This window comes from Stenella coeruleoalba, assembly GCF_951394435.1.
Source record: "Stenella coeruleoalba genome assembly, chromosome: 5".
Taxonomy (NCBI): Eukaryota; Metazoa; Chordata; class Mammalia; order Artiodactyla; family Delphinidae; genus Stenella; species Stenella coeruleoalba.
The window spans coordinates 3100919-3126063 of record NC_137150.1 but is presented as its reverse complement, the minus strand read 5'-3'; the positions used below and the strand labels follow the sequence as shown (position 1 = coordinate 3126063).

Here is a 25145-nt window from a genome sequence, read left to right as displayed (position 1 = left end):
CTCCTTGGGTGTGAAGGGGGATGCCTCCCTCCTAGGCTACAGAAAGAGAAGCCTTGCCTAGAGAGCTGAAATACTCTGCATAATAAGGAAGGGTTTTGACAAGCATGGAAATGCAGAGAAGAGAGAGGTGTGAAAAGAGATTGCGAAGATCTCAGGAGGCCTGGATGCCAGAGGAGGAATGTCCCATGGGAAGAAACGCTGGTGAAGACAAAGCAGCACGATATCAAATTTTAGTTGTTTACCTTCCCGTCCCTTATACCTTTGGTTGCTACCGTAGCAGCCCTGGGTTGGTGGTGTCTTGGGAAATTAAAATGAAAAGAAAAGGGGACGTGAGCGACGCTAGGGTCACCCTGTGCAGAGAAGAGTCACAGTGGGAAGCTGGAGCTAGAGGAGACCATGACCATGTACAGCCCAGGAAACCTCCCCAAGTCTTGGGAGGACCACTGGTGTAGGAGAGGAATCAAGGCAGTTTCAAAAAAATGATAGAAGGATGTCAAAAGAAGGCTGGATGACAGGGGAATATCTAGGCTGCAAGCGATTGGGTTGCAAAAGTGGGTACAGAGGGACTGTACCTCAACATAATAAAGGCCATATATGACAAGCCCACAGCTAACATCATACTAAATGATGAAAAGCTGAAAACTTTTCTTCTAAGATAGAGGACAAGACAAGGATGCCCACTCTTGCCACTTTTATTCAGCATAGGATTACCAGTCCTATCCACAGCAATTAGGCAAGAAAAAGAAATAAAAGACATCCAAATTGGAAAGGAAAAAGTAAAACTGTCACTATTTGCAGATATCATTCCCAACTGCATCAAAAAGAATAAAATACCTAGGAATAAATTCAACCAAGGAGGTAAAAGACCTATACACTGAAAACTATAAGACACGGATGAAAGAAATTGAAGAAGACACAAACAGTGGAATAATATCCCATGCTCATGGATTGGAAGAATTAATATTGTTAAAATGTCTATGCTACTCAAAGCAATCTGCAGATTCAATGCAATCCCTATCAAAATTCAGTGGCATTTTTCACAGAAATAGATTAAACAACGCCAGAATTTGTACGGAGACATAAAAGACCCCGAATAGCCAAAGCAGTCTTGAGAAAGGAAAACGGAGCTGGAGGTGTCACACTCTCTGATTTACAATAATATTACAAAATTATAGTAATCAAAACAGTATGGTGTTAGCATAAAAACGGACACATAGATCAATGGAACAGAATAGAAGGCCTAGAAATAAACCCATGCATATGTGGTCAATTAGTTCACGACAAAGGAGCCAAGAATATACAACAGGGAAAGGACAGTCTCTTCAATAAATGGTGTTGGGAAAACTGGATAGCCACATGCAAAAGTATGAGACTGGACCCCTGTCTCATATCATATACAAAAATTAGCTCAAAATGGATTAAAGACTTGAATGTAAGACCTGAAACCATAAAACTCCTAGAAAAACATAGGTGGTAAGCTACCTGGCCTAGGTCTCGGTAACGATTTTTTGGATTTGACTCCAAAAGCAAAAATAAGCAAGGAGAACTATGTAAAACTAAAAATCTTCTGCACAGCAGAGGAAACCATCAACAAAATGAAAAGGCAACTTACTGAATGGGAGAAGATATTTTCAAATCATATATCTGATAAGGGGTTAATATCCAAAATATATAAAAAACTCATACAACTCAATAGCAAAAAGCCAACCAATCCACTTGAAACATGGGCAGAGGATCTGAATAGACATTTTTCCAAAGAAGACATACCAGTGGCCTACAGGGACATGAAAAGATGCCCAGCATCACTAATCATCAAGGAAATGCAAATCAAAACCACAATTAGATATCACCTCATACCTGTCAGAATGGCTATTATCAAAAAGAAAAATAACAAGGGAACGCTTATGCACTATTTTGGGGAATATAAGTTGGTACAACCACTGTGGAAAACAGTATGGAGGTTCCTCAAAAAATTAAAATAGAGCTACCATATGACCCAACAATCCCACTTCTGGGTATTTATCTGAAGAAAACAAAATCACTAAGTCATCAAAGACATATCTGCACCCCCCATGTTCTCTGAAGCATTATTACCATAGCTAAAGTGTGGAAACAGCCTAAGTGTCCATTGATGGATGAATGGATAAAGAAGATATGATTCACACACACACACACACACACACACACACACACACACACACACACACACACACACACACACACACACACACCCCACCCTGGAATACTATTTAGTCATAAAGAATGGAATCTTGCTATTTGCAACAATATGGATGGATCTTGAGGGTATTAGGCTAAGTGAAATAAGTCAGAGAAAGACAAACACCGTATGATCACACTTATTTGTGGAATCTAAAAAACAAACAAAACCCCAGCAAGCTCACAGACACAGCAGATTGGTGGGTACCAGAGGACGGGGGTGGGTGGGTGAGATGGGTGAAGGGGGTCAAAAGGTACAAACTTCCAGTTATAAAATAAATAAGTCATAGGGATGTAATGTACAGGTGACTATAGCTAATAATACTGTAATTGCACATTTGCAGGTTGCTAAGAGCGTAAAAGTCCTCATCGCAAGTCCTCATTGCAACTATATATGGGGTTGGATATACAAATATCCAGTCATTATCTTGTACACCTGAAACTAATGCAATGTTATATGACAATTATACCTCAATAAAAATTAAAAAAAAAAGAACTGTATAAACCTGAATGAATTCCTCATACAGCTTCAGGGAGCCCTACCATCCCCCTGCCCACTTCTCAGGTTGTGGCTCTGATCACATACATTCATGCTCCACGTGTCTAGTTATTGAAATATCTGTATTAGTAAAACTCTAAGTAGGGTTCTGCTTAATCTGAAAGGAAGAATCAGGGCTATTGTCTCAATGCACCCTTCTGAGTTTAAACAAAATATGCTGGCTTTTGAAATCTGCTATCCAGCTCAAATTGCAATTTGTGCATTTTAATTTCGTGTTTTCCTTCCTATTGCATGCTGCTGCTCTGAGGCTCTGCTGAATCTCCCTTCTGTTCCCCGTCTCCTCTCTCTCTTTGCATGTGCCAGATAAATTCTCCACAGGATCCTGTAACTTTTGATCCAGACAGAAGATCAACATGATGTTGCTCTGCACTTACTTTGTGCAGTTTCTTTATTTTCAAGGACACTGAAGGCCAGAGACCCTAGCAGCTTCCCTCGAGGTCACACAGGGAGGCCTTAGATGAGTTACACATTTTATTTCTTTAAGGATAATTCTACTGATGGGCCGAGGGCCCTGGCTTCTCCCTGGCTGTCGACTGGAGACTGCCCTCGGCTTCCAGGGGCCACAAGCAGCTCCCTGTCACCTGAGCAAGGAGAGTTGTCAGAGCACATCTGCTCCCAAGAGGGAGTCGCGTATAATATAATGTCACGCAGTCACATGGGTGACACTGAATTCCCCAGATTCTAAGTGGAGTAGGTCATGGGTTCCCACACACTCAGCAGGAGGGGGTGAACGTCAGAAGAGGAGGAAAAGGGAAGGCCGTGCCAGAGCCTGCCCACCACACAGGCTAAGGGTATGGGTGACACCAGCATCCTGTGCGAAGTCCAGGACACACAAAACCAGAGGGGGGCAGGTTGGCCGACCGCCCCAGGCAGGCCGGGCAGCGTCTATGGAAGGCGGACCATTTCATCGAGTCTTTAGCACGGCTCCTCTTTTCCCTCCCCACTACACGGGGAGACTGCAGAAAGCATCAGGAGCCCGACACCCACCTTCAGGTCCCAGGCCGTCGGCTAACCCCCGCTCGCTCGCTTGCTGGAGGGGAGCGAGACGTGATTCTGAAGCTACCGGGGGACCGGAAACTCATCAAGTGATCTGAATGCACACCAGACAAGCGCGAGCTCTCTGGATGCCCAGTCTGGGCACACTCACCTGAAGACATCAGCAGGACGGCCTGAAGGAGCGCGACTTCAGTGTCATCCAGGTTGAAAGAAGACAGCGACATGCCCAGGTCGAAGATGGCATCGGACACCACCCCGAGACCCCCGTTTTTGAGCTGGCCCCGAGTCACCGCCATCTCCCCGTTCAAGGTTAAAGTCTCACTTTCTGGATCGTAGCGCACAGCAGCGCGAAGGGACATGATCTCCATGCAGCAGCCTTTGAGGAGGATTATCTGGTCTTCGCATGGCAGCTGAAAAGAACCAGGGCACGTCAGCAAGGAGCAGTTGCCAGTTAGGAAGCGCGCACGGGGCCTCCAGGGCCATGGGGACGGTCCCCCGCAAGCAGCACCCGTCCTGCCCTCTGTGAGCCCGTGGCCTTCCCTTCCTGCTCGGCTGCAGACGGCCACAACCATTTTTCATACTCCAGACTGCTCGTAATCTTCACCAACTTTAATCTTGGTGGTTTGCATTATATTCCAGTCACATGTGAAACTGTGCTAGTCACGGGGGTGTCTATTACACCACCAACGGAGACCTGCCTAAATGCACCCCCATTTTGGTCTGGTAGCTCTAACAGTCAACAGCTGACTCCACCGTTCAGCTGGCAACTGCCCTGCTCCGTTTTTCGAAGCAACTTTGCTCCCTGAATCTCTTAAAAGGCCAAGAACGAGGAGGTCGCTTACAGATGCATGTCACCCACAAGACCGAGAGATGTCCCAGCTTTGCTCAGTCACCTAGTGAGCCAGAGGTGAGACCAGAATCCAGACCTCCTGGCTCCTAGGTCGTTACGTTCTCCTCAGCACCTCGGGCACCAGAATCACTCCACATGCTGGATCTTTCCGCCAGTGTCCTAATCTCATTTTAAGCTCATTTGGTTGCCCTGTTAATTAGGGTTTGTGATAATGTGATAACAGCATCAATAATAAACTTAAAAAAAGAAAACTTTGTGAAGAGAAATAATAAAAAATGAGAGTTTGATTTTCTGGAGGGGGAGAATGTTTAAGTGCCGTCATCAAAGTAGTTTGAAAGACTTAGTTAATGGGTGTTTTTGACGAATTGGGCATCGTGCTAAGATTTACATGCGTCACCTTGTTTAATGTTCGCAGCAATGCAGCGAGGTAAATATTCTAATTCCAGTTTTACTGACAGGTGTGGAAATTCAGGCACTAAGAGATCGAGCGACATGCTAGGGAGTCCCATGAGTGTTTGTGGGTGAGGCGAGGGGTGGAAGCCAGCTCTGTCAGAATCCAAGGCCAAGAGAAGGGGAGAGCTCGCTCTTCGAAGGGCTTTGGGTGTGCGTTTCCGTAAACGACGAACGTGTAATGACACGTAATTTCTATCTCTTCATTAAAGCAGGTACCAGTTCTCTTTTGGGAAATACTCTTGGCAACACCTGACTGGTTCAATTTAGGATATTATGTCAGACTGAAAGTAATACTACTGAATTACCTTTAAAATACGGGATATTTCATATTTTTTACTAACTCAACCTACCCACCTTACTGTTTAATTGCTTTGCTTTCTCTATAGCATAAAAGGCATTTTGTATTTGGTTCTGGAATCCATTCGTGTGAATTCTCTCCTTCTACTCATTAAAAAAAAAAAAATGACTGCAGTTTGCTTTTAATTAGGCTCTAATTTGTACTCCTCAGTTACATCCTTGGATTCCTGGCCCTGGGGCCTGGTAGGAAACAGGAGACCAGAGCTTAGCTAGATCCTCCACAGGCAAGTGGAAAGTTGGCTCAAGTGTGTGGACACTGGCTTAACTGCCGAGGGCAGCGGTCCTGTCTGCAGCCCCATCACTGTCACCGAGGGCTTGTTAAACACACACTGCTGGCCCTGCAGTCTCGGTGTCTGCATTCTCCGAGTTCCCAGGTGATGCCCACGCACCTGGTTCAGGGACCCCACTCTTGAGAACCACGGACATAGAGTAGCAAAGAGAAATGACTCATCAGATAAAACCATTGTTTTCTTTTTTTTAAGCTGTCACATAGTATGCAGCTAAGAGTTAAAATTTCAATACAAGCAGAATAAGGATTTGTCGAGGATCACCAACGGTTTAAAAACTAGGCCAGATGCCTTTTCCTTTAAGAGGGGTTTGCAGGATCCTGCTGAGGCCTGTTTCCGCACGTGGGCAAACAACCTCTTAGTCACCTGCCAAAAGACTTCCATTGCGAGAACGCTCCAGAAAGGGCCTGCCAGGCAGAGAGGCTCCTGGGAGAGCGTCACTCGGGTTGATTGGCAGGGACGCCAGTGCCCTGCACTCTAACAGGTGATTCTTAGGTGCGCTTTTGGCAGCTCTGCCCGCAGTGACGTCAGAGCTTTCGAAGCCCTCGGTTGGCAGGCTGGCATAGATCTTAGCAGAAAACTATCGCAAGTGCGGTTTGAACAGCAGATGCGTCAGATTGCCTCTGGCACGAAACTCCTGGTCCCCGAGGCCACCTGGGGTCTCCAGCCCACTCCACAGGTAGCTCAGGGCCTCCACAGTTCATTTCCCTCTTCGGCGTTCCAAAGAGGGTGTCAAAGGGTAAAGGCCCTCAGGAGGCCACAAACACCAGAAACGTACGCATCTCTGCTGTCAAAGTAGCCGCCCGCCCACTTTTTTTTTCAGTTTGGAGACTACAAAATATCAGGGTTGAAAGAGAGATGAAATCATGACTTTGAAGCAGATGTAAATTCCTAAGGGAAACTTGAAGGGAGAAGCTCGCCGCAACTCATGCTTGAAAAGTTGCGTGCTGAGCCCTCAGCCTTGCCAAGGACATAAGTGCACGGCGTGTTTGTGGCTGGTGGTGGCGAAGGCTTCTTTTCTTTCTTTAACTGACATATCTCTCAGAGGCCGGTTTCCACGAGCTTTACGTTTTCTGAAAAACATTTTCTGGTGGGTATTCAAAGGGGAACACAGGACTGACAGGCTGGCTCAAGTCGTAGAGCTAGCAAACTCCACGGAGTTCTTTCCAGACACCAGGGACTGAGAAAAGAGGGCACAGCCCGGAGAGAGAGGACCAAGAGAGGTCCAGGGAAACAAACTCAACCCAGTGCACGGGAACGAAAGATGGTACCTGGCGTCAGAGGAAGCCGGTGTCCACGGCGCAGCCGCGAGAGGGTACACACTTTCTAGAGGGCAACTTGGCAACACGTATCGAGAGCCCTAAAAGGTGTAGCCAAGGCCCTTAAATTCCACTTCTAGGATTTGCCCTTAGGAAATAGGCAGCTTTGTGAACTGGGCATAGGTACCAGGATGCTCGCTGCAGAATATTTGTATTAGTGAAAAACTGGATGTGAGCTAAAGATCCTGTAACAGCAGATAACCTAAGTTATGGGAGAGCTATTCCTTAGCATACTATGTGGTCATTAAATATTATTTTGTCTCGTGGTTACCAGTAGGGGGGAGGGGAGGGGGGATACAACCTACTGAGTATAAGATGGCTCAAGGGTGTCTTGTACAACACGGGGAATAGAGCCATATTTTGTAATAACTAAATGGAAAGTAACCTTTAAAAATTGTATAACAATTTAAAAAGTAATGAACTGTAGAGTTAAGCAATATTATTTCATGAGAGAATACTTAAATGTTATGTTCTACAGCTGAGGGTAGAAAGTTAAGGCATTAGACACCAGGGTGCTGGCAGTGATCTGTGTCTTTATCTTGGTGCTGGTTACGCGGGTGTGTTGGGTCTGTGACAATTCATTGACCTGCACCTTTATGATATGTGCCCCTTACTCTTTAGTAAAAAGTTTGAAAAGGTAGTTTCCTAAGTAGAACGTTCATTATGGTACAAACTATATTCATATATTCCATATATGTATGTGTGTGTATATATGTACGTGTGTGTACACACACAGATTTGAGAAAAGGAACTACGCTCCAAAATGTCAGCAGTTTATCGCCTGGTGGTGTTACCATGAATCGTTGCCTTTATTGTGCTGTGTCGGTCTCCAATGAATACGTATGATTCCTGTAACAGCCTCCAAAACTTTAATAGACGTTAATTTAAAAAAATGGTCAGAGGCATGGAAAAGCACACCAAATACAGATAGAAGTCACAGTTCCTCGTCCAGGGCTCGCCGGCTCCCCTGGGGTGGGTACGAGTGGTCCCCACCATGCGGCTGCTGGCGGCCCGCGTGGCCCCTGGCCCCCAGCACCCTGCGGCCGGGGGTGACCAGGAGGCATACGCTCTGTCTCAGCAAGGCCTACGACCAGATGGATCCCTGCGTCCCGAAGCCCAGTGCTCTGTCCTTCCGGGTGTGGCTTCTGTGCAGGCTCAGAAATGGCCACGAGAAGGGTCCCTATCAGGGTCTGAGGTCTCTCAGGATCCTAGCGGGCTCCCTTGACTGCAAACTCAGACGCACGTGAACTGGAGGCCACGGTGGGATGGGGTCATTCCAGGTGAGGACACTAAGCCTCCTTCTGGGGGATACTAGGTTCCCTGGCACTCAGGTAGCTTCCATAAGGGGCCCGGGGCCGGACGTGGCCCTCTCTGTTTGCTGTCTTTCTGGGACCTCTTGGAGGTCTGAAGAGCAACAGATTGGTCCTTGGTGGGGTTTTTCAAAGGGGAAGATTCTCCGGAAAACATCATCAACCCCATTTGATTAAAAAAAAAGATTAGAGACAGAATGGTAATGTAATAGATGAAAGAACAGCAGAATTCACAGCTGAAATTTATGGAACATTTATGACCCAGGCACTACCCATAAATTATCCCATTGAAGCCTCCTAATAGTTCTAAGAGGTAGATCTTACTCTGACTCCTATTTTAAAGATGAGATAACCAAGGTTTGAAGACATCTGATAACTAATCAAGGACGCTCGCCCCTGCGGAGCCCGTGCCCTCAGCTCCCACATGGTAGGACGGCTACAGTTGGGATGAAGTGTCCCGAGGAAAGTCTATGAGCTCTGGTGGGTGAGCTCTTCAGTGTGCCCTGAAGGTGGGGCAAGAAAGGGTGAGCTTCTAAGAGGGAAGACTTAAGGAGATTTTAAGATCCTTGCTCTGTGAGGGTCATTTCACCTGTCCTTGAGGATGAAGAAACCACACAGCCATCTTGCTGGGATATGTAGTGGAAATAATACAGATGGAGACTCAAAAGAACCAGGGCCTCACCTTGAGTGGGTGAAATTCATCTCTTCGATCTTAATTTTCCCCATCTGTGAAATGGGGTTAATTAGAGCCATCCTGCTGATCTGTTAGCAGGACTGGATTTAATGTGGCGAACCTGGGCGTGGCAACCGGGACATCACAGGTGCTGACTGATGGAGCGATGGCTGTCATGTTTTCCTGCGCCTGGAGCCAGGCAGGTCGAGAGGCTCTTTGTCGACCTCATGTGGACAAGCTAATGGATGACGACCCAACAGAGAAGGTGGGGAGGCGCACGAAACAGTGCATTGCCGTTCTGTACTGCCACGGCTTTCGTATGACTAAGCCCCGACTAATTAGTATTAAATTACACGTCATAGTCAGTATTCCTGGAGAGCGAGGAAACTATAATGAGAAGGAATGAAGAAGGAAAAGCAATCTCCTCACCTCACAAAACATAGGCAACTTTTTGGCAAAATCCACCACTCTGGTAATTGCTGGTGTGATGATTTTTGTAAAATGGCTGAAGGCTTCCAAGTCGACCTTTCCACCTTCTGGGGCGTTTACTATTGGCGCTTGTCCAATGTCTTCTGGCTGAGGTGAGACAAAGAAAATTTAAATGGAGACATCGAAGGGACCACGGGTCACGGTTCTCACGCGGCAGAAAATCTCTTCTGAACTGACATACTGTACACTTTCCGCATCTTTTGTTAACCGACCCTGCGGTTTTCACGCCCTTTAGTTCTCTGGGCAAAGATACCTGTCTTGGCCATTGCTTTCAAAGGCCCCCAGTGATCATGGTCACAGGATTGTTGCTGCAGAAAGAAAGAGAAAGAGGGAGAGAGAGAAAGAGGGAGAGAGAGAAAGAGGGAGAGAGGGAGGAACAACAGGAATGCTTCTGACTGCACAAAGGTGGCCTGTGCTCTGGGGGCTCTGGGTGCCGTCTTCAGAGCACGGCGCACTCTGGAGGGTGCCTTTCTGTGGGAGGTGGGCACGGCGTGGGCAGGGATGGGGAGCCCTGGCCAACAGCACCCGGGGGCGTCGTTCTTGCTTCCGATGCCTTTTGCTTGGCTTGAGCCCGCCACACGCCAGCTGGAGGAGGCCTCCGCGGGCTGGGGGAAGCCCTCTGCTTTGGGTTGCCTTCAGGGACTGGGCCGTGTACGCTGGGCAAACTGGAGGGCAGAGTGGAGAATTTACTGGTACGACTTCTCTGCCCTTGTTCACAACCATCCATCGCCTTGCTGCTCACAGGGTGGGTGTCAGCAGCTTGGGTGTCATCTGGAGACTTGCTGGAAATGCAGAATCCCGGCCCCCTCCCCAGACCTGCTGGTGCAGAAGCGTCACGCGCGCAAGCCCTCAGGCGCTGTGCACGCGCCAGGCCCCCATGTCCACTGGGGCCTTCCAGCTCCTCGGCCTGCTGTGGCCTCTCCACTATCTGCTGTTGTCAGCACTGCTCCCTGCCAGGGGCAGTCCTCCCGGTCACCCCTACTGGTCCTTGTGATGACAATGACCGCCTCAGGGGGTTCTCACCCAGTTCCCGGCAGGCAGATGGGCAAAGGAGCACCCAGGGAGGTTAAAGACGGTCCCCTGAGGCCAGGACTGATTGCTGGTCTTCCGGGAAGTTTAATGGGATCAGAGGATCCTACCCTGCCCGACGGTGACCCTCTTTGCCTAGAGTCACGGCGCACATGCAGGAGCCAGGCAGCGGGGTGGGAGGCGCGGGAAGCAGGGCAGAGAGGGCAGCGGGTACTGGCTCTGTGAGCCTGCTGAGCCGTCACCGCCGAATGGCTGGTGAGCGCACCGCTGGTGACAAGACCGTGGCCTGCCTCCTAGGTCCCCAGGCTTTCCTGTGCATCAGAATGACCCCCCAGACTTTCCAATTTAGGTCTCTGTTAGAGAATCTGAGCTCCTAACAACTTCCCAGGGCACCAATGCTTCTGGTCTGAGACCACACTTTGAGAACCCACTGGGCTAGCACTGAGGAATCCACTTCCCATTTTTCTCCCCCCATCTCCCCTGTTACTGCTCACGTCTAAGTTTTAGCACGAGGAAAAGCAAGGATGATTCTTCCACTCTCTTGCTGCCAGGGCACCAGGGTCAACAGGAACAGCCCAGGCCCTCCAAAGTGTGGTCAAAGTTGTGGGTACAGCCTGGGGAAGGATTTTTAAATCTATTACATAACAAATGCTGGCAGCACTGACCTTTTTGGAATTCTTCTGTTTATTTTATTTCACTTTTTTATTGTTTGTTTTGGGGGCAGTGAGTGGATGGGAAAGAAAGCTGGTTTCCGTCTTGTTTCAGAATCAATGACGATATTCTGGGGCAACTGCTGGCATGGCAAAGCCTAGGAAGGCTACTGGTTCTCCGGGTGCAGACGGAATTGATGGAATAATCACATGTACAGCTTCTCTCACTCTCTCTCTGTCTCTCTGTCTTTCTCACATAGACTGAGCTAAGGGAAAAGGTACACAGAAAGTCTGGGCGTGATTCTGAGACACAGTGAGGTTGGGTCACTCCTACTTCTGGCATCCTTCAGACCTCCTTGCTGGTCTTCCTCATCCCTGCCACCCCGAAATGCGGCCTGTCTCACCTGCGTGTTTACTGTACAGCTCTCTTATGAAGATCAACTGATAAAAGGAACATGGTCACACATTAAAAAGGTAGGGAGGTGTACACACACACACACACACACACACACACATAGGGTGAACTTTTTAAGAAATAAAAATATTTTAATAACATAGCTTTGGCCTGGAATGGTCTTCAGTGGCTTACTATGGATGTTAATAATCTCCATTTAATCTGTGAGTCTGTGGGGCATTTGAATCACCGTCTGTGATACCTCTAAAGGCTTGAAAAATAGGAGGGAAATTATACAAGGAAATATGACAATTCTAACTAAAATTAAATGCCCAAATGTAACAACCTCACAAGCTTTCCTGTTGATAGATATCAGAGTAGGAAAAAAATTTACTTTTAAGCCTTTGGGTATTTAATGGAAAATACAATTGCTAGAAGGAAAACCACATACAAAGTAGAAGCCTTCTATTACGTTATGAAGCTTTCTGCCCATAATAGGTCTTGGATACTAGAAAAAAACATAGAGGAGCTTGGTGTGGTGTCTGCTGGTTCCAGGAGATTCGAGCTCCAGCCAGGATGGTCGAGGCTGTTTGCAACGACCGTCTGGGGTGAACCTGGAGCTTTACTACCAATAGAGTAGAGTTCCTTCTCCCTGTCCTTCCCTCGTCCCCCACCCTCGCCCCCCCACACTAATGTGGATGCTTGTTTTTGAAAACTCATGTCAGTAAAAACTTAGAGGCTGAAAAAAGAAAATAGATGAATCGACCCAAGTTAACACATCAGGAATACAATTAAAGTTGAGCTTGTTTGTGACTTCCCTGAAGGTTTTTTACCCATAAGGACAACACACTATTTGCTAAAATATTTGGAAGATGTTAAAAATAGAGTACCAATATTTGGCACAATTGAATCTACTGGATCGCTTCTTACAGCTAGTAGCCTAGAGTGCACTCCCTGAACACGTGTGCTCACACACACACACGTGTGTTTATGCACATGAGATCAAACTCGGAGACTGAGGATAGGTGAGGCTTGCAGGCTTACCACTGGGGACTGTGGGGAAGCCTGGTTTTTGCCTCTGTGGATCAAAGTGCTTGAGCTGCTCAAAGGGGTGGGCAGGGGGCGCTAATGGACCTCCGGAGCCTGCCCTGCCTACCTCTTCCCGTCTCTGCCACAACTTGCTTCATGCTTTTCCACCTCGGGGCGGCCTTCCTCCTGGACTTTTGCCTTCTTCAAAGTCCTCACTTCTGTCTCATCTCTGCCAGTTCCAAACCACCCACTTCCAATTCTGTCTTCTCCTCGAAGCCCTCTCAGATGGCCTCAGTGGGAAATGAGTCTACCTCATTTGAATACACCTGGTGGCCCATGTAACCACTCATCTGCATCTAGGCACTTATTACTATTACTTTTATTGTAGTTATGCAGGTACACATCTAAGATATGAACTTCTCAAGGTGGGGGGATACGCCTTGAGTACCGGTCTACTGTGTAGACGGCACTGGGCCAAATGGTGGAGGATTGAGGGACTGAATAAACCTGTGTTTATACACGCACTCAACCAGTGTTTCTTGAGCAACTACTATGGGGTCAGGCCTTGTTCGAGATGCTGAGGTGACAGCAATGAACAATGTATCCTCAAGGAACCTTCATACAGCGAAGGAAGACAGACAATAAATGAAAAGCATACTGTCAGGTTGGAAGAATTTTAGTTTGTGGTAAGACTGGAGATGGCCTAATAATACATGGGGCCCAGGAGGTAGGGTGGCCAGCCAGGCCCCTCTGAGAAGGATGTGTGAGCTTTAACTCGCAGACTGTCACGAAGGCAGCCTTCCACAGACGCAGAGGACATCTTAGGCAGAGGGCAAACCCGGTGCAAAGTCCCAAGGTCAGAAAGGAGGCCCGTGTGGTTAGGCCCAGAGGTGGCATGAGATAAAGGATGGAGGGGCGGCAAGGGTCCCATCACGATGGGCCTTCAGGGCCATGGAGGGGAGATGGGCACATTTTAAATGCCGTGGGGCGCCGCCGAAGGGCTTTAAACGGGAGCAGCATGACGAAATTTATGGTTCTATGCGGAGAAGGGATGTGGTTGCCGAGGAAGAGGTGGGAGAACAGCAGCAGTGGTTTGGGCAGGAGATGAAGTGGGCTGGACCACGGGGGCAGCAGGAGAGATGGAGAAAAGTGGGACCTGGAGACATATCTAGGGAGCCCAGGGCAGGGGTTTCTGATGGGCTGGAGATGGGGTGAAGGTCAATAAGGAATCCAGCACGTCTCCTCTGGGGCAGTGGAGGGGGGGACCTATAGAAGGAGAGATTCAGGGGTGTGTGCAGGTGTGGGCTTCAACCCTAGCTCAGCACTAGAGGTGGCTGGTATGACACAAATCGAGACGAACTGGGGCTTTGTGCTTTGACTGTTGCATCAGAATTGTTCAAGGTGAGTAGGAAGTGCTACCAGTTGACCCCTTTGCAAGTGGCTGTCTCAGAGCTGAGGGCTTCTTGGCTGGGGTCTCTGGCACATGCAGAGGGGATGGGGCCAGACGGGACTCTTCTCTTCCTCTGAGTGATCACAGTGTGTCTCCCCGCACCTTTGTGATGGGGAACAAATGGTGATGAGAGGTCCCTGGGCCTTGGGCCTTTTCCTGGGGAAAGCAGGGACAGGATGGTACGGGTGGTGGTGCAGGGATGATGCACACTGTAACTCCGTAGGAGCTTGTTAACGACATGCCAAGCACTTCTATCTATTACTTTTACACCATTGATAAGGGCATAAAGGCAACCGAGACTTAGAGGTGGGAAGTAACTTACCCAAAGTCACATAATTAAAAAGCAACAGAGGCAAGCAACAAACTCAGGCTGTCTGGTTCCAATTTCTATGCACATAACTACTAGACTACGCTGCCTTCTTCTGATGTAATTATAACCATTTTGGGTGACAGAAGCCTTCCTGGCTTGACTGCACTTGTTTTATGACCACACGTGGTCAAATCACCCATTCTGCATCACCCTTCTGCTTATGCCCCTTTTCTGAGGCTGTTATTGAGAATTTGTGTCATCAGACAGTAGTTCTGCCAGGGGAAAAGTGGGGCAGGCCCACCCTGGTTCTGCTGGTCACATTTGATACCTGGTGGAAAATCCACCCAAAGCCATACCTTTGCATGTGCACTAAGGGAGCAGAGTAATAAGGAGACAGGCTGGGACCTGGGACCTGGGACCCTTGGCTGCAGGGCTCGCACCCGGACAAACGTCTCCTCCCACAAGAAAATACAAAGAAACTATAAGGGACTAAAAATAACTGCGTACATGTGCAGTTGGGGCAAATAATGGACAAGACGAAACAAAAAGACCAAAAAAAAAAACCCACCTGCCACTTCTGAAGAGCCGGGAGCAAAAGCACAGTACTGGGCATGCTCCTTGCACTCAGCACCACCAAGGGGTGGGCAGACCACCTAGGACATCCCTCTGGCCCCACCCCTGGCCCCGCCCCTCCCCTCCCCTCATATAAGGAACCAGCTCACCCCCCACTCCCCCCAGGGAGCTAGCAAGGGCAACTGCTACTTGTTCTCGCTCCCCCCTGCTGCAGCAGGGACCCCAATAAAGCCTTGCCTGAGTTCCTTTTCTGGCCTCTGATCAATTTCTATTGATTAGGGAGTCCAAGAACTCTGGCGGGTAAAAACAACACAGTGTTCAATAGACAATACTGTCGCTGTAGGAGTTTACTCCAATCCAATGTCTTCCACATCTGGGAGCGCAGATGTGAGCTGCCTTGGTGGAGAGACTCTGCTTTCCCTTGTTCACCACCACCGGCCTCTTGCCCCCCTCTCAGTCCACATCTACTTTCCATCATCACTGCCACCACACAGGAATCGGCACTTCTGCACCATCAGAGATTTGAGTGGATTGGAGAATGACTTAAATGTTTTTGGAAGTAGTTTTAAAGAGTGGCTTTAGAATTACTGTGAAAATCTGCATGGCTTTTGCAAAAGTTCCTTACTTGCCAATGACTCATTTTCACAGGCGTATCGATTTGAAACCCCGGTCCAACCACCCGTCTCTGTTTATGACTTGAGTCCTGGTCTTCGGGTAAAAAACGATGAAGAAGCTCCTTTTGGGAAGTAAGTTACTTACCCATTCCAGATAAATGAATACTTCTAGCTTTTATGACAACGTATAATTTTTAATCCCTTATGACATTGCCACACTATTATTAACATAATAGCCCTCCTCAAATTCTTTTCCAGAACAAGATGGGCAATCATCACATAAAAATAAATGAAATAATATACATAGCAGTGTTGTAAGCAAAAAGAGTGGTATTGGCCACACAAGAAATGCAAATCTGAACGTGCAGAAGCCAGTTCAGGACATAGATACTATGTAGCAAAGCTGTCTTTAATGAAGGATTGTTTTTTTTGTTTCTTAGAGATTTTTTTGATGTGGACCATTTTTAAAGACTTTATTGAATTGGTTACAATATTGTTTCTGTTTTACGTTTTGGTGTTTTGGCCGGGGGGCATGTGGGATCTTAGCTCCCGGACCAGGGATTGAACCCGCACCCCCTGCTTTGGAAGGTGAAGTCTTAACAACTGTACTACCAGGAAAGTCCCTAATGAAGGATTCTTTAATTCACCCCTCAAAAGCGTGAACTTTTTCTCCTGAGCATAAATACTCAGTCAGAGTCACCCTGCTGCAGGGGATGTGCGTAAATGTGTCAAGTGGCTAAGACACAGGGCTCAGTTGTGCTGTTTCTGAGGATGGGCCCATGGAACTGGATGGTTTGTTACACAGATATTTACTGGGCTCTATTCTGGTTACCTACTGCTGTGTAACAAACCTGCCCAAAACGTAGTGGCTGAAAACAACAAATTTTCACTCTCTCTCAGAGTTCTGGGGATTGATGGGCTCAGCTGGGTGGTTCTCACTTGGGGTCCCTCATGAAAGGGCAGCAGAGTCTGGTGTCACCTGCAGGCTTTCTTACTCACATTTCTGGTGCCTGGGCTGGTTGGGAATCTCTCCAAATGGCTGGCTTGAGCTTCCTCACAGCATGGTGGTCTCAAGGTAGTTGGACTTTTTTTTACATGGCAGTTGGCTTCCCTCAGAGAGACCAGATGGCGTCCCTCTCCAACATAACCAGTGCGGAACTGCAAGCCTTCTTATAACTCAGCCTTAGAAGTCGCTCTGCCCAAATCCATTGCTTCAAGGAATCACAGCCCAGCCCAGCCTCAAGGGAAGAGAGGAATACACTCCACCTCTCCATGGGAGAGAATGGGCCGTGAAGACAGGGAGGAAAGAATGTATTGGCAGTCACCCTGGTGAAAAGATACCACACGTTTCAACCACGTTGCATAGTGTGGTGGTTGAGAGCATGGATCCTGGAGCTGGGCTGTGTCCATCACCACTGCTTACTAGCTGGGGGATTGAGGGTAAATCTCCTTAACGTCTTTGTCTCCGTTTGTAAAATGGAGATACTAACCACATCTGCCTACATAGGTTGGTTGACATAGGGAGTTAATATCTGGAAAGCACTTACACTGGTACCTGTCACTTGGCCAGGGCCATCCAAGTGTCTCCTAACTTAACTGTTAGTGGCTGCCATCCACAGAGTGTGTTAGAAGCTGCTCGTTAACAAAAATGAAGGTAATTATTGGAGGGCAGGCGGATTATGGGTAAGCTTTTTCTTTCCAAAAATTTCCTTTAAGGTTGTTGTTATACCGTCTTCATGAAACCAACCAAACCAAAGCAAAAGCTAGCCCATTATAGTGGTGATGTTGAGGCGTGAAGACAATGACAGCCTATATCTCTTTGTTCAGATGAGGAGTGCCCTCACCTACCCGGGAGATACAAACAGACCCACAGAATATCCGATGCTGGGGCTGAGTGAGGTCCTCATAAAGCTTCATGTCATAAACTAAGAGCTGGGTCAGTCTCCGAGATGGCCAAACACCAGCTGGTGGTGGGACGGGTGGTGCATCTGGGAACTGGGGACAACAGACGTGAGTTGGCCTTTGGGCCTGGCCCAGCCACTTTCTGGCATTGTGACCTTCGGGCGAGACACTGAAGGCTTGGTTTGTGTACCTACAAAACGGGGATAGTGATTCCAGCCTACCTACCCCAAAGCGTTGTGAAGTCCAAAGGAGAAATAGAAGGAAGGGCTTTCACGATGGTTAGTTTTTATAAAAACATCAAACATTGCTATTCCAAGGGTCTGGAAAGGCCTGTTTTTCTTTACACTCCCCTCCCCCATCCCTTCTCCCCATTCCCACTGTCCTCCTGGACGCGAGATAATTTATTTTAAACTCAACATTTTGACTTCTGTTGGCATAAAAATACGTTTGAGATATGAGTCACTTCATTCTAGGGGTGATTCTAAAGGGGATATTTTGGAGTGAGTTTAGGGGACTAGGTATGTATATAAATGGGCATCTGAAGGAAGAAATAGGTATAAAAAGGGAAAGCTAGCAGGTAAAGAATTTTGCTAATTAGTTGATCCAGCGCTGCCCTTACAGCAAAAGCAAAGAGATAAGTGCATTAGAATTCAGTGACTCAGGCAGGAGAAGGTCAGACAGACCTGGGTTTATATCCCGCCTCTGCACTCTACTCTGGTCAATCAGATGCAGCGAGGACACCAGCATCCTGGGTTCTGAGGACCAAACGGATCGCGCAGAGGTGGAAGTGGAAGTGGAAGGGGCGGGGCCTTACCAGGAACTTCCGCTTCTGCTTCCAGTGGCTGCCTTGGGCGTTGGTGGCCACGTGGGCCTCGGTGACGGTCTTGATGAGCTCCCACTCCTGGTCGGTGGGCTCGGGCTTGTGACCGATGGATCTCTGCAGCTCCTCCCGCCGCCTTTTCTCCCGGTTCTCCTCGATCAGCTTCCTCTTGGCCAGACGCTTGCTGTCGTCCAGGACCACTGGGGGCGGGGAGGGACACAGAACAGACACTCCCCAGACACCTGGCAGACCCGCGGGGGCTCGGGCCGCTGCATAGCCCGCTCAGGGGGCCTGCGGGGGTCACCCTGGGTCATTTCTCCCTTGGCAGCAAAGTGCTATGGACGAGAGCCATCTTCCACCTCTAGCCCCAGCACCAAACTCCGGATGCCTAGCCAGCTTTCTAGAACAAAGATGGGGGTGGGGGGGGATGGGGGCTGGACACTGGGCATCTCAGCCCCACAGGGGGGGGGGGCCCTAGATAAGAATGACCCAGAGACAGGTAAAGCCCATCCTACCTATAGGTTCACAGGTGTGTCTGTCTAGCCAATCATCTGAATTCACTCTTAGGGTTTCTATTCCTTCCCTCCGCCCCGCAAATGGCTCTTACTAAGAAGAACTGCAGGTTCAGAAAGTTCTTGAGCAGTAAACAGAGGCTGGTGATCCCTTCCTCAAAGGAAAAAGGAGTCTAACTCTTCATTCGTTTCCTGAAGGCTGATTGGAGTATGGTGGGGCCTAGCTCAGGCCTCACAGGCACTCACTTTGCATTTCTCTCTACCTGGTCGACGCTCAAAGGTGATTAAAGAGCCCAGGCTTTGGAATCTGGAAAGACTCGGGTTTGAATCCCTATATTACCACATTCTAGCTGTGTGACCTTTGGAAGGTTACTGAGGCTCTCTGAGCTTTCATTTCTTCCCATATAAAATCCGATCAAGGGACTTCCCTGGCAGTCTAGTGGTTAAGACTTCTCTTTCCAATGCAGAGGTTGCGGGTTCCATCCCTGGTTGGGGAGCTAAGATCCCACATGCCTCGCGGCCCAAAATCCAAAACGTAAAACAGAAGCAATATTGTAACAAATTCAATAAAGACTTTTAAAATGATCTACATCAAAAAAAATCTTTAAAAAAATCGGATCAATAATACCTACTTTGCAGGGTATCAGCGTGATAATGCACGATACATGCTCAGGAAGTAGAGCCACGACTTCTACCATTTATGCAAAAGGGAACTAAGAAGAGCAGGTAACAAGAAACCTATATTTCTGTGGTTAATTTCCAAAACGAAACCATTTCACCAGACTCTCAGTAGCCCTCAGTGGCATGGAAAGACTCAGGTTTCGTACTACAGAGTCATAGGGTTTTACCGATGGAGGGTCCTCAGCTCTTATCTAGTGCAACGCCCTCCTTCACAGAGGAGGAGGGAGATCATGACTTCCTTAAAGTCACACAGCAAGTTCATGGCAGAGGCAAGGCAAGACCCAGGACCCCTGACTGTGGTCCTACAATATCACTGTCCTAGGGCCATTTCTTGAGGAAGCCGCGACCTGGTAGGGAAAGAAAACAAAGCAAACGTAGCAGAGGAAGAGAACCAGAAGTGCCTGGCAAATCCACAGACAGAAGAATGAAACCCCAATCGTGGAGATGTGATTGGGTCATCAGAGTCAGGGGAACACTTAGACATGTGGGCGGATGGGTGAGCCCTGTGAAGTCATCATGATTCGCTCCTTAAGGGAGATAAGGAATGCGCTGCACTCATGACCTCACTCCCCAAATGCTTCCCTGGTGCCAGGGATCGTGGCACTGGATGTGCGTTACCTAATTTATTCCTGAAAACCACCTGTGGGGCTGGCACTACCTTCACACAAGGAAACCGGAAGTTAAGTCCGATGGGCACACAGCTAGTAAGTGGCAGGCCTGGGACTCCAACAGCTTTTCTGATGATAAAACCTGAGCTCTTGTAATGCTTCACAAGCAAGCAAGGTGCACTCAAATTTCCACCCCGTGTAGATCAACACTGAGTTTTTAAACTTCACCAACATTCATCTCTTTAACTTCTTAATAAAACAGTGCAAGGGACATTCAACAGGTCACTCATTTCCATAGAACCTTAGCAGGCATTTTGTTGGCAACCGCTAAAAGCCTTTCAAAGATCAAGACAAATAACTCAGCCAGAGGTGAAGGATTAAACCAGGGTTTCCAGCCTCATGCCCAGACACAACCCCCCTCTTTTTTTTTTTTTAAAAAAAAGATTCCTTTTTCTGTCTTCTTTAATGGGCAAACCAGGACGTTCCAGAGATTTTTTGTTGTCGTTCTAGCTGAGAGAACCCTGTTTGTCGCATAAATGCAGCTGTGACTATTTCCTCTTCACAAGGAAAAATCCTCATTGCATTCTTTTTTCTTTTCTTTCTTTTACTTTAAACTGAAAGTAGGACTCCTTCATTGATGTGCAAAAAAATTTATGCCAGTGGAAACCAGAAACCCTGATGCCTGGCAAAAGAGAGGCCACATGTTGTGAATGACACGATTCTCATTTCATAATTAGATTAATTAAAGTGACTGGTGTAAATCCCTTGCACAGTGTGGGGAGAAGAGACCCCAACGGCTAATCTCGCCACCATATGCTGTGGCACTTTGAAACTGGGTAGGATGACTTCAGCTTGGAATGTTTTTATGGCTAAAAATATAACAAAAAAACCAACTGCAGAATGAGTCATGCAATAGCACTCAAGTTCACATTCTTTAGAAATTTCTGAACACGATGTTTTCTACCAGTGCCCTGACTCCAAAAATGTCCACAGAATAAATTCCTGTCTCTGCTTTTGAAAAAATATTAGTCCTTGTGCTTCTCACCACATGAATGTTGTGTGGAAAATTACACTTTATCGAGGTGGAAGGACAGACCCCCTCATCTGTAACCTCTGTGCAGACAGAGCACTGCTGACTGTCCTGCAAGCATGATGGGGACAGTTTAACCTCTGTCTCTCACCCATCACCTGGATGCCTTCGGAGTCAGGAGTTGATGGGGAGGGTAGGATGGAAACTGCCCAGCTATGGCTGGGAGTGAGGGTCCCTGAGAATGCTGCGTGCTCTCCCTCTGTCCACATGCGTTCCTGCTTTCTCTCCTGCCTGGGTGATTTCCTTGAGCCAACCTTTTCCCCAGTCAACACTCCTTGAATATGAAGCAAAGGAAGAAGGTTACTTACAATCTGTTGCCATGCCAACGTAGATGCATTTTTTAAAGCGACATTCCTGGCACTGATTTCTTGTAACTTTGTCTATGACACATTTTCCTTCATATTTACAGGAATAGGATGGATGGAGATTTTTCTGAATGGTTCTTCTAAAGAAACCCTACATGAAAAAGAAAGACCCAGGACAACCACTTCATATTTTCGAGAAATAAGTGACTCCAGCATTTTGTATCTTCCTGACTGTGATGGACGGTTTTAGACCTTACCTCTGTACGGGCCTTTAGCTCGACCTATTCAAATATAGGGCAGTTGGCCCAAAGTGAATCTAACGAATTCTAAATCTGAGGGAGATGTCAGAGGCTACGGAGTCTCTTCTTATCTTTTTGGCATTTACTCAAGGCTGATGGGAAAGTCTCATGTTCGTGTTTATGTTTTTTAAACGATGAGTCATATAAATAAATTATATTATTCATGCCATAATTGTGTTGCTAAATGAAGCTCTGAAGAGGTTTGCTGTACTTTATACTGGAGAAATAAGAACTGGATACTTGTGATGCTTTATTAATTAATTAATCATTTGGTATTTAAAGGGATGCAGTAATTGCCTTTAGAGATTTGGTTTAATTCTGGTTTTCGACTCTTGAGATGGCCATGACCAGCTCAGATAGCCCTTGAAACAACAGTCCTCGGGGAGGAGAAAATTCCAAGTTCTTTACCAAATTTTTCCCATAGCTCATGGCACTGGCGTTTTCCTTTCCTAGTAGCCTTTTTCGCCAATATCTGTAGACATGCGCCCTAAAGTTCAATGTTTCTTCTTCTCTCAAGGCATGGGAGAGGGCCACCTGAGAATACAATGCAGTTCCAGGCTTTGGTGACTTACATAACATCCTCAAGGCTGTGTCATATGAGAACCTTTCTGGACATGATACTCAAGTCTGGTAGGAATTTATAACTGCAGAAAGCATGTATCGTGAGGGGCGCACTGCAAAGTGCTGCAGACAAGTGCCAGGGCCTCTGTCTCTCCCACAACCTTCTGAGGTCAGTATTCTTAATATCTCCACTGTGGGGATGAAAAAGCTAAGCCTTAGACAGGTTAAATCACTTGCCCCAAATCACATGGCAAGTACATGCTGGAACTCGGCCTGGGGCCCAGGAGTTGGCTTACGTGATATAGACTGAGTCCAATTTTACTGTATTATTTAAATGTTTTAGGTGAACATATTATAAACAGTCCCCTCTCACCCACCCCTCAAAATAACCACATCGTTTTATGGTTTAGTAGAATAGCAAGACACAACAAATTTTGAAGGATGTTGTCCACTAAACCTTAAAGGGACCTCCAACTTTGTTGCATAAATTGGACGGAAATGCCAGTTCATCCAGGCTAACCCAAATTGTAATTATCCCATTTAACTTGCCCTGGCTTTATGTACTTATACCACTTGCATATTCCTCACTCAGACACAGGAGCTCTTCCTTGTAATGAAAAGGTCCAAGGTAGGATTTTCTACTGGGCATAGCAGAATAAAATGGAAAAATGACAGCAGTAATTGAACTCACGGACTTGGTTTTGGGGCACGTTTGCCAACCCCTGATATCACTATTGCTCAGTTCCTAACAGAAGAACTGTCATATTGTATTAGGCTTTGCATCCTTAAACACTGAGCCCATTAGTTTGAACGACATCGATGAACCGTCCTAAGATTCCCTAAAGCACACACGGGGCAGCTGCTGACATGTGTTTCCCGGGTGTTCAAGGTGGGCGGTCCTGCCAAAGCTTGGATGTCAGGGCCTGCACAGAACGAAAAACAAGCTGTCCCGGCTCCTCTACCCCCTCCCCCTCCCTCCAATCCACCCTTCAAGGGTTACACTTGCTTGAAAGACAGAAAAAACTCAGAGATTCTAGCAAGGAGACATATGTCACAGACAGGGAGGAGGGGGGACTGTCTAGCACCCTCTTTCTGGAGGATGCAAAGCGACCTAAGTCCGGGGCCTCCAGCGAGCAGGCTGACTGCTGCTCTGAAGATGGGAAATCATTACTGTGGAGTTGGGAGACCTTTTCTCCCCCATCTGCTCACGCTGGCTTGTGTTCTGGGTGGCGGGAGCCTACCGGGGAGTAAGACAACAGGGAGGTGGGAACAGGTGATATACCAGATGCAGAGGTAACGTTCATTTCTCCAAAAAGGCTACTCTCAGCTTTTACAAGGAATGAATGAAATAACTTACGCTTAGCTTATTTGGAAAAAATGTTGAGGTAGCAGGCTTCGCTATTCATAGTGCCATCTTTTCTGTGGCTTACCTTGCTGACGCTTCTCCGACACTTCATGGACCAAATCCCTTTTAAGATGTTGGCCTTCCCTAAGCTATGCTAAAAGCATGTTTTCCCACATGAAGGGACCACTTTATCTGAGTAAATGTTGAAGATGGTAGGTCCCTTAATTTTAAAAAGGGACAAAAATTAATTTTGGGATGTGAACTTGGATAGAAAATACTTAACAGAATCTACTTATAAAAAGCTCTTTTTAGCAGTGAGCTGACAAAAGAGATGTCCCAGGGACTGAATAAGAACATATCTTTCATCGATGATTTGTGGGTGAGCGGAGGTTTCGCTTTATAAATCGACATCAGACTCGTTTCTCTGCACTCTGAGAAGAACTGGATCCGTTCCTTAGTGGTCCAAAATGATGCACTCATCAGTGCTACAAGGAACTGTCACCCTCCTAGTTCAATATTCGGGCAACTGTTAAAAAAGCTTAGAGTCTCTCTTTAAAAAGTGATTTACTCGGGGCAGTATCAACATTCTTTCTACAAAAGATGCATGAAAGCTGGCCCATCACAACAGATGAAACATCTCCAAAAGATTTCCACTGTCTTCAGGGCAGAAACAGGCAAAAAAGATTCTCCCCCTACACACTACGAGTATGGGGTAGAAACACTTGCAAATTACAGGCTTGAGTAAACAAGATGTGAAGCGCGACATTTTTCATCTTTGGCCATTTTTCAAAACTGTGTCTCATTTGACCACCTCTTTTGTCTTTATCCAAGACACTCTGTCCTTGCATTAAATGATCTGTGTAACCGCCCTAGGAAGACTTTCTGATTTTATGATTGGGGCTATGCTGGAAACAGGATTCTGATCCGAGACAAAGGCACCAGGGCTGAGAAATCTAGCTTTCTGCTACATGATTGATTCTTTTAAGTAAACCTCAGTTGAATCAGGCCCCAAACATCCTGTGATCTTGGGAGAAGAGGGTAGTGGATTTCTTGATCATCATGAAGACATACGTGAGTCAGAGACACGTATTAATAGGTTAATAGGCTTGGTTCTCCTTTGTTTAAGTCAATCACTAACGATCATTAAGCCCTCTGTAAGGCACGTTTGGTCTCTAGAGTCACTTTGGGAGTTGAGTAATAAATGGAATTGTCATTAGCATCTCCCCCAGAATTCAAAATTTGAGAGAATCTCAACGCTGCATAATCAGGTAGGTAAAGAATTGGGGCTAATTTAGAAGAAAGACCCATTTGAATTAGTGAGCTTTTGGAATGAGAGAAAGTATCTAAACTCATGCAGTTTTATTACTTTCAAAGCAAGCCGATAGAATTGGGCTTTCAAGAGACAGTCTGCAAGTGTCCCAGTTAATAAACAGCTGCAACTTATTTGTAATTAATGCCATTAA

At 47.0% G+C, this 25145-nt stretch overlaps 1 protein-coding gene and 1 long non-coding RNA gene across 8 annotated transcripts in view; one reads left to right on the top strand and one right to left on the bottom strand.

The window, feature by feature from the left end:
- LOC307187256 overlaps positions 1–21910 on the top strand; it is a 115875-nt gene extending 93965 nt beyond the window's left edge. The window contains exons 3-5 of the long non-coding RNA XR_013828561.1: positions 11305–11401; positions 15594–15691; positions 21582–21910. This is a non-coding gene — a long non-coding RNA (uncharacterized lncRNA). The remainder of the gene's footprint in view (positions 1–11304; positions 11402–15593; positions 15692–21581) is intronic.
- THRB (thyroid hormone receptor beta) overlaps positions 1–25145 on the bottom strand; it is a 392434-nt gene that overhangs the window by 5196 nt on the left and 362093 nt on the right. For all 7 annotated transcript variants that reach the window (XM_079923063.1, XM_079923061.1, XM_079923067.1 and 4 more), the window contains 4 exons: positions 21481–21628; positions 18276–18481; positions 9451–9597; positions 3924–4182 (listed from right to left, as the gene is read on the bottom strand). In XM_079923063.1, coding sequence (XP_079779189.1) covers positions 3924–4182; positions 9451–9597; positions 18276–18481; positions 21481–21628 — 760 coding nt within the window. The remainder of the gene's footprint in view (positions 1–3923; positions 4183–9450; positions 9598–18275; positions 18482–21480; positions 21629–25145) is intronic.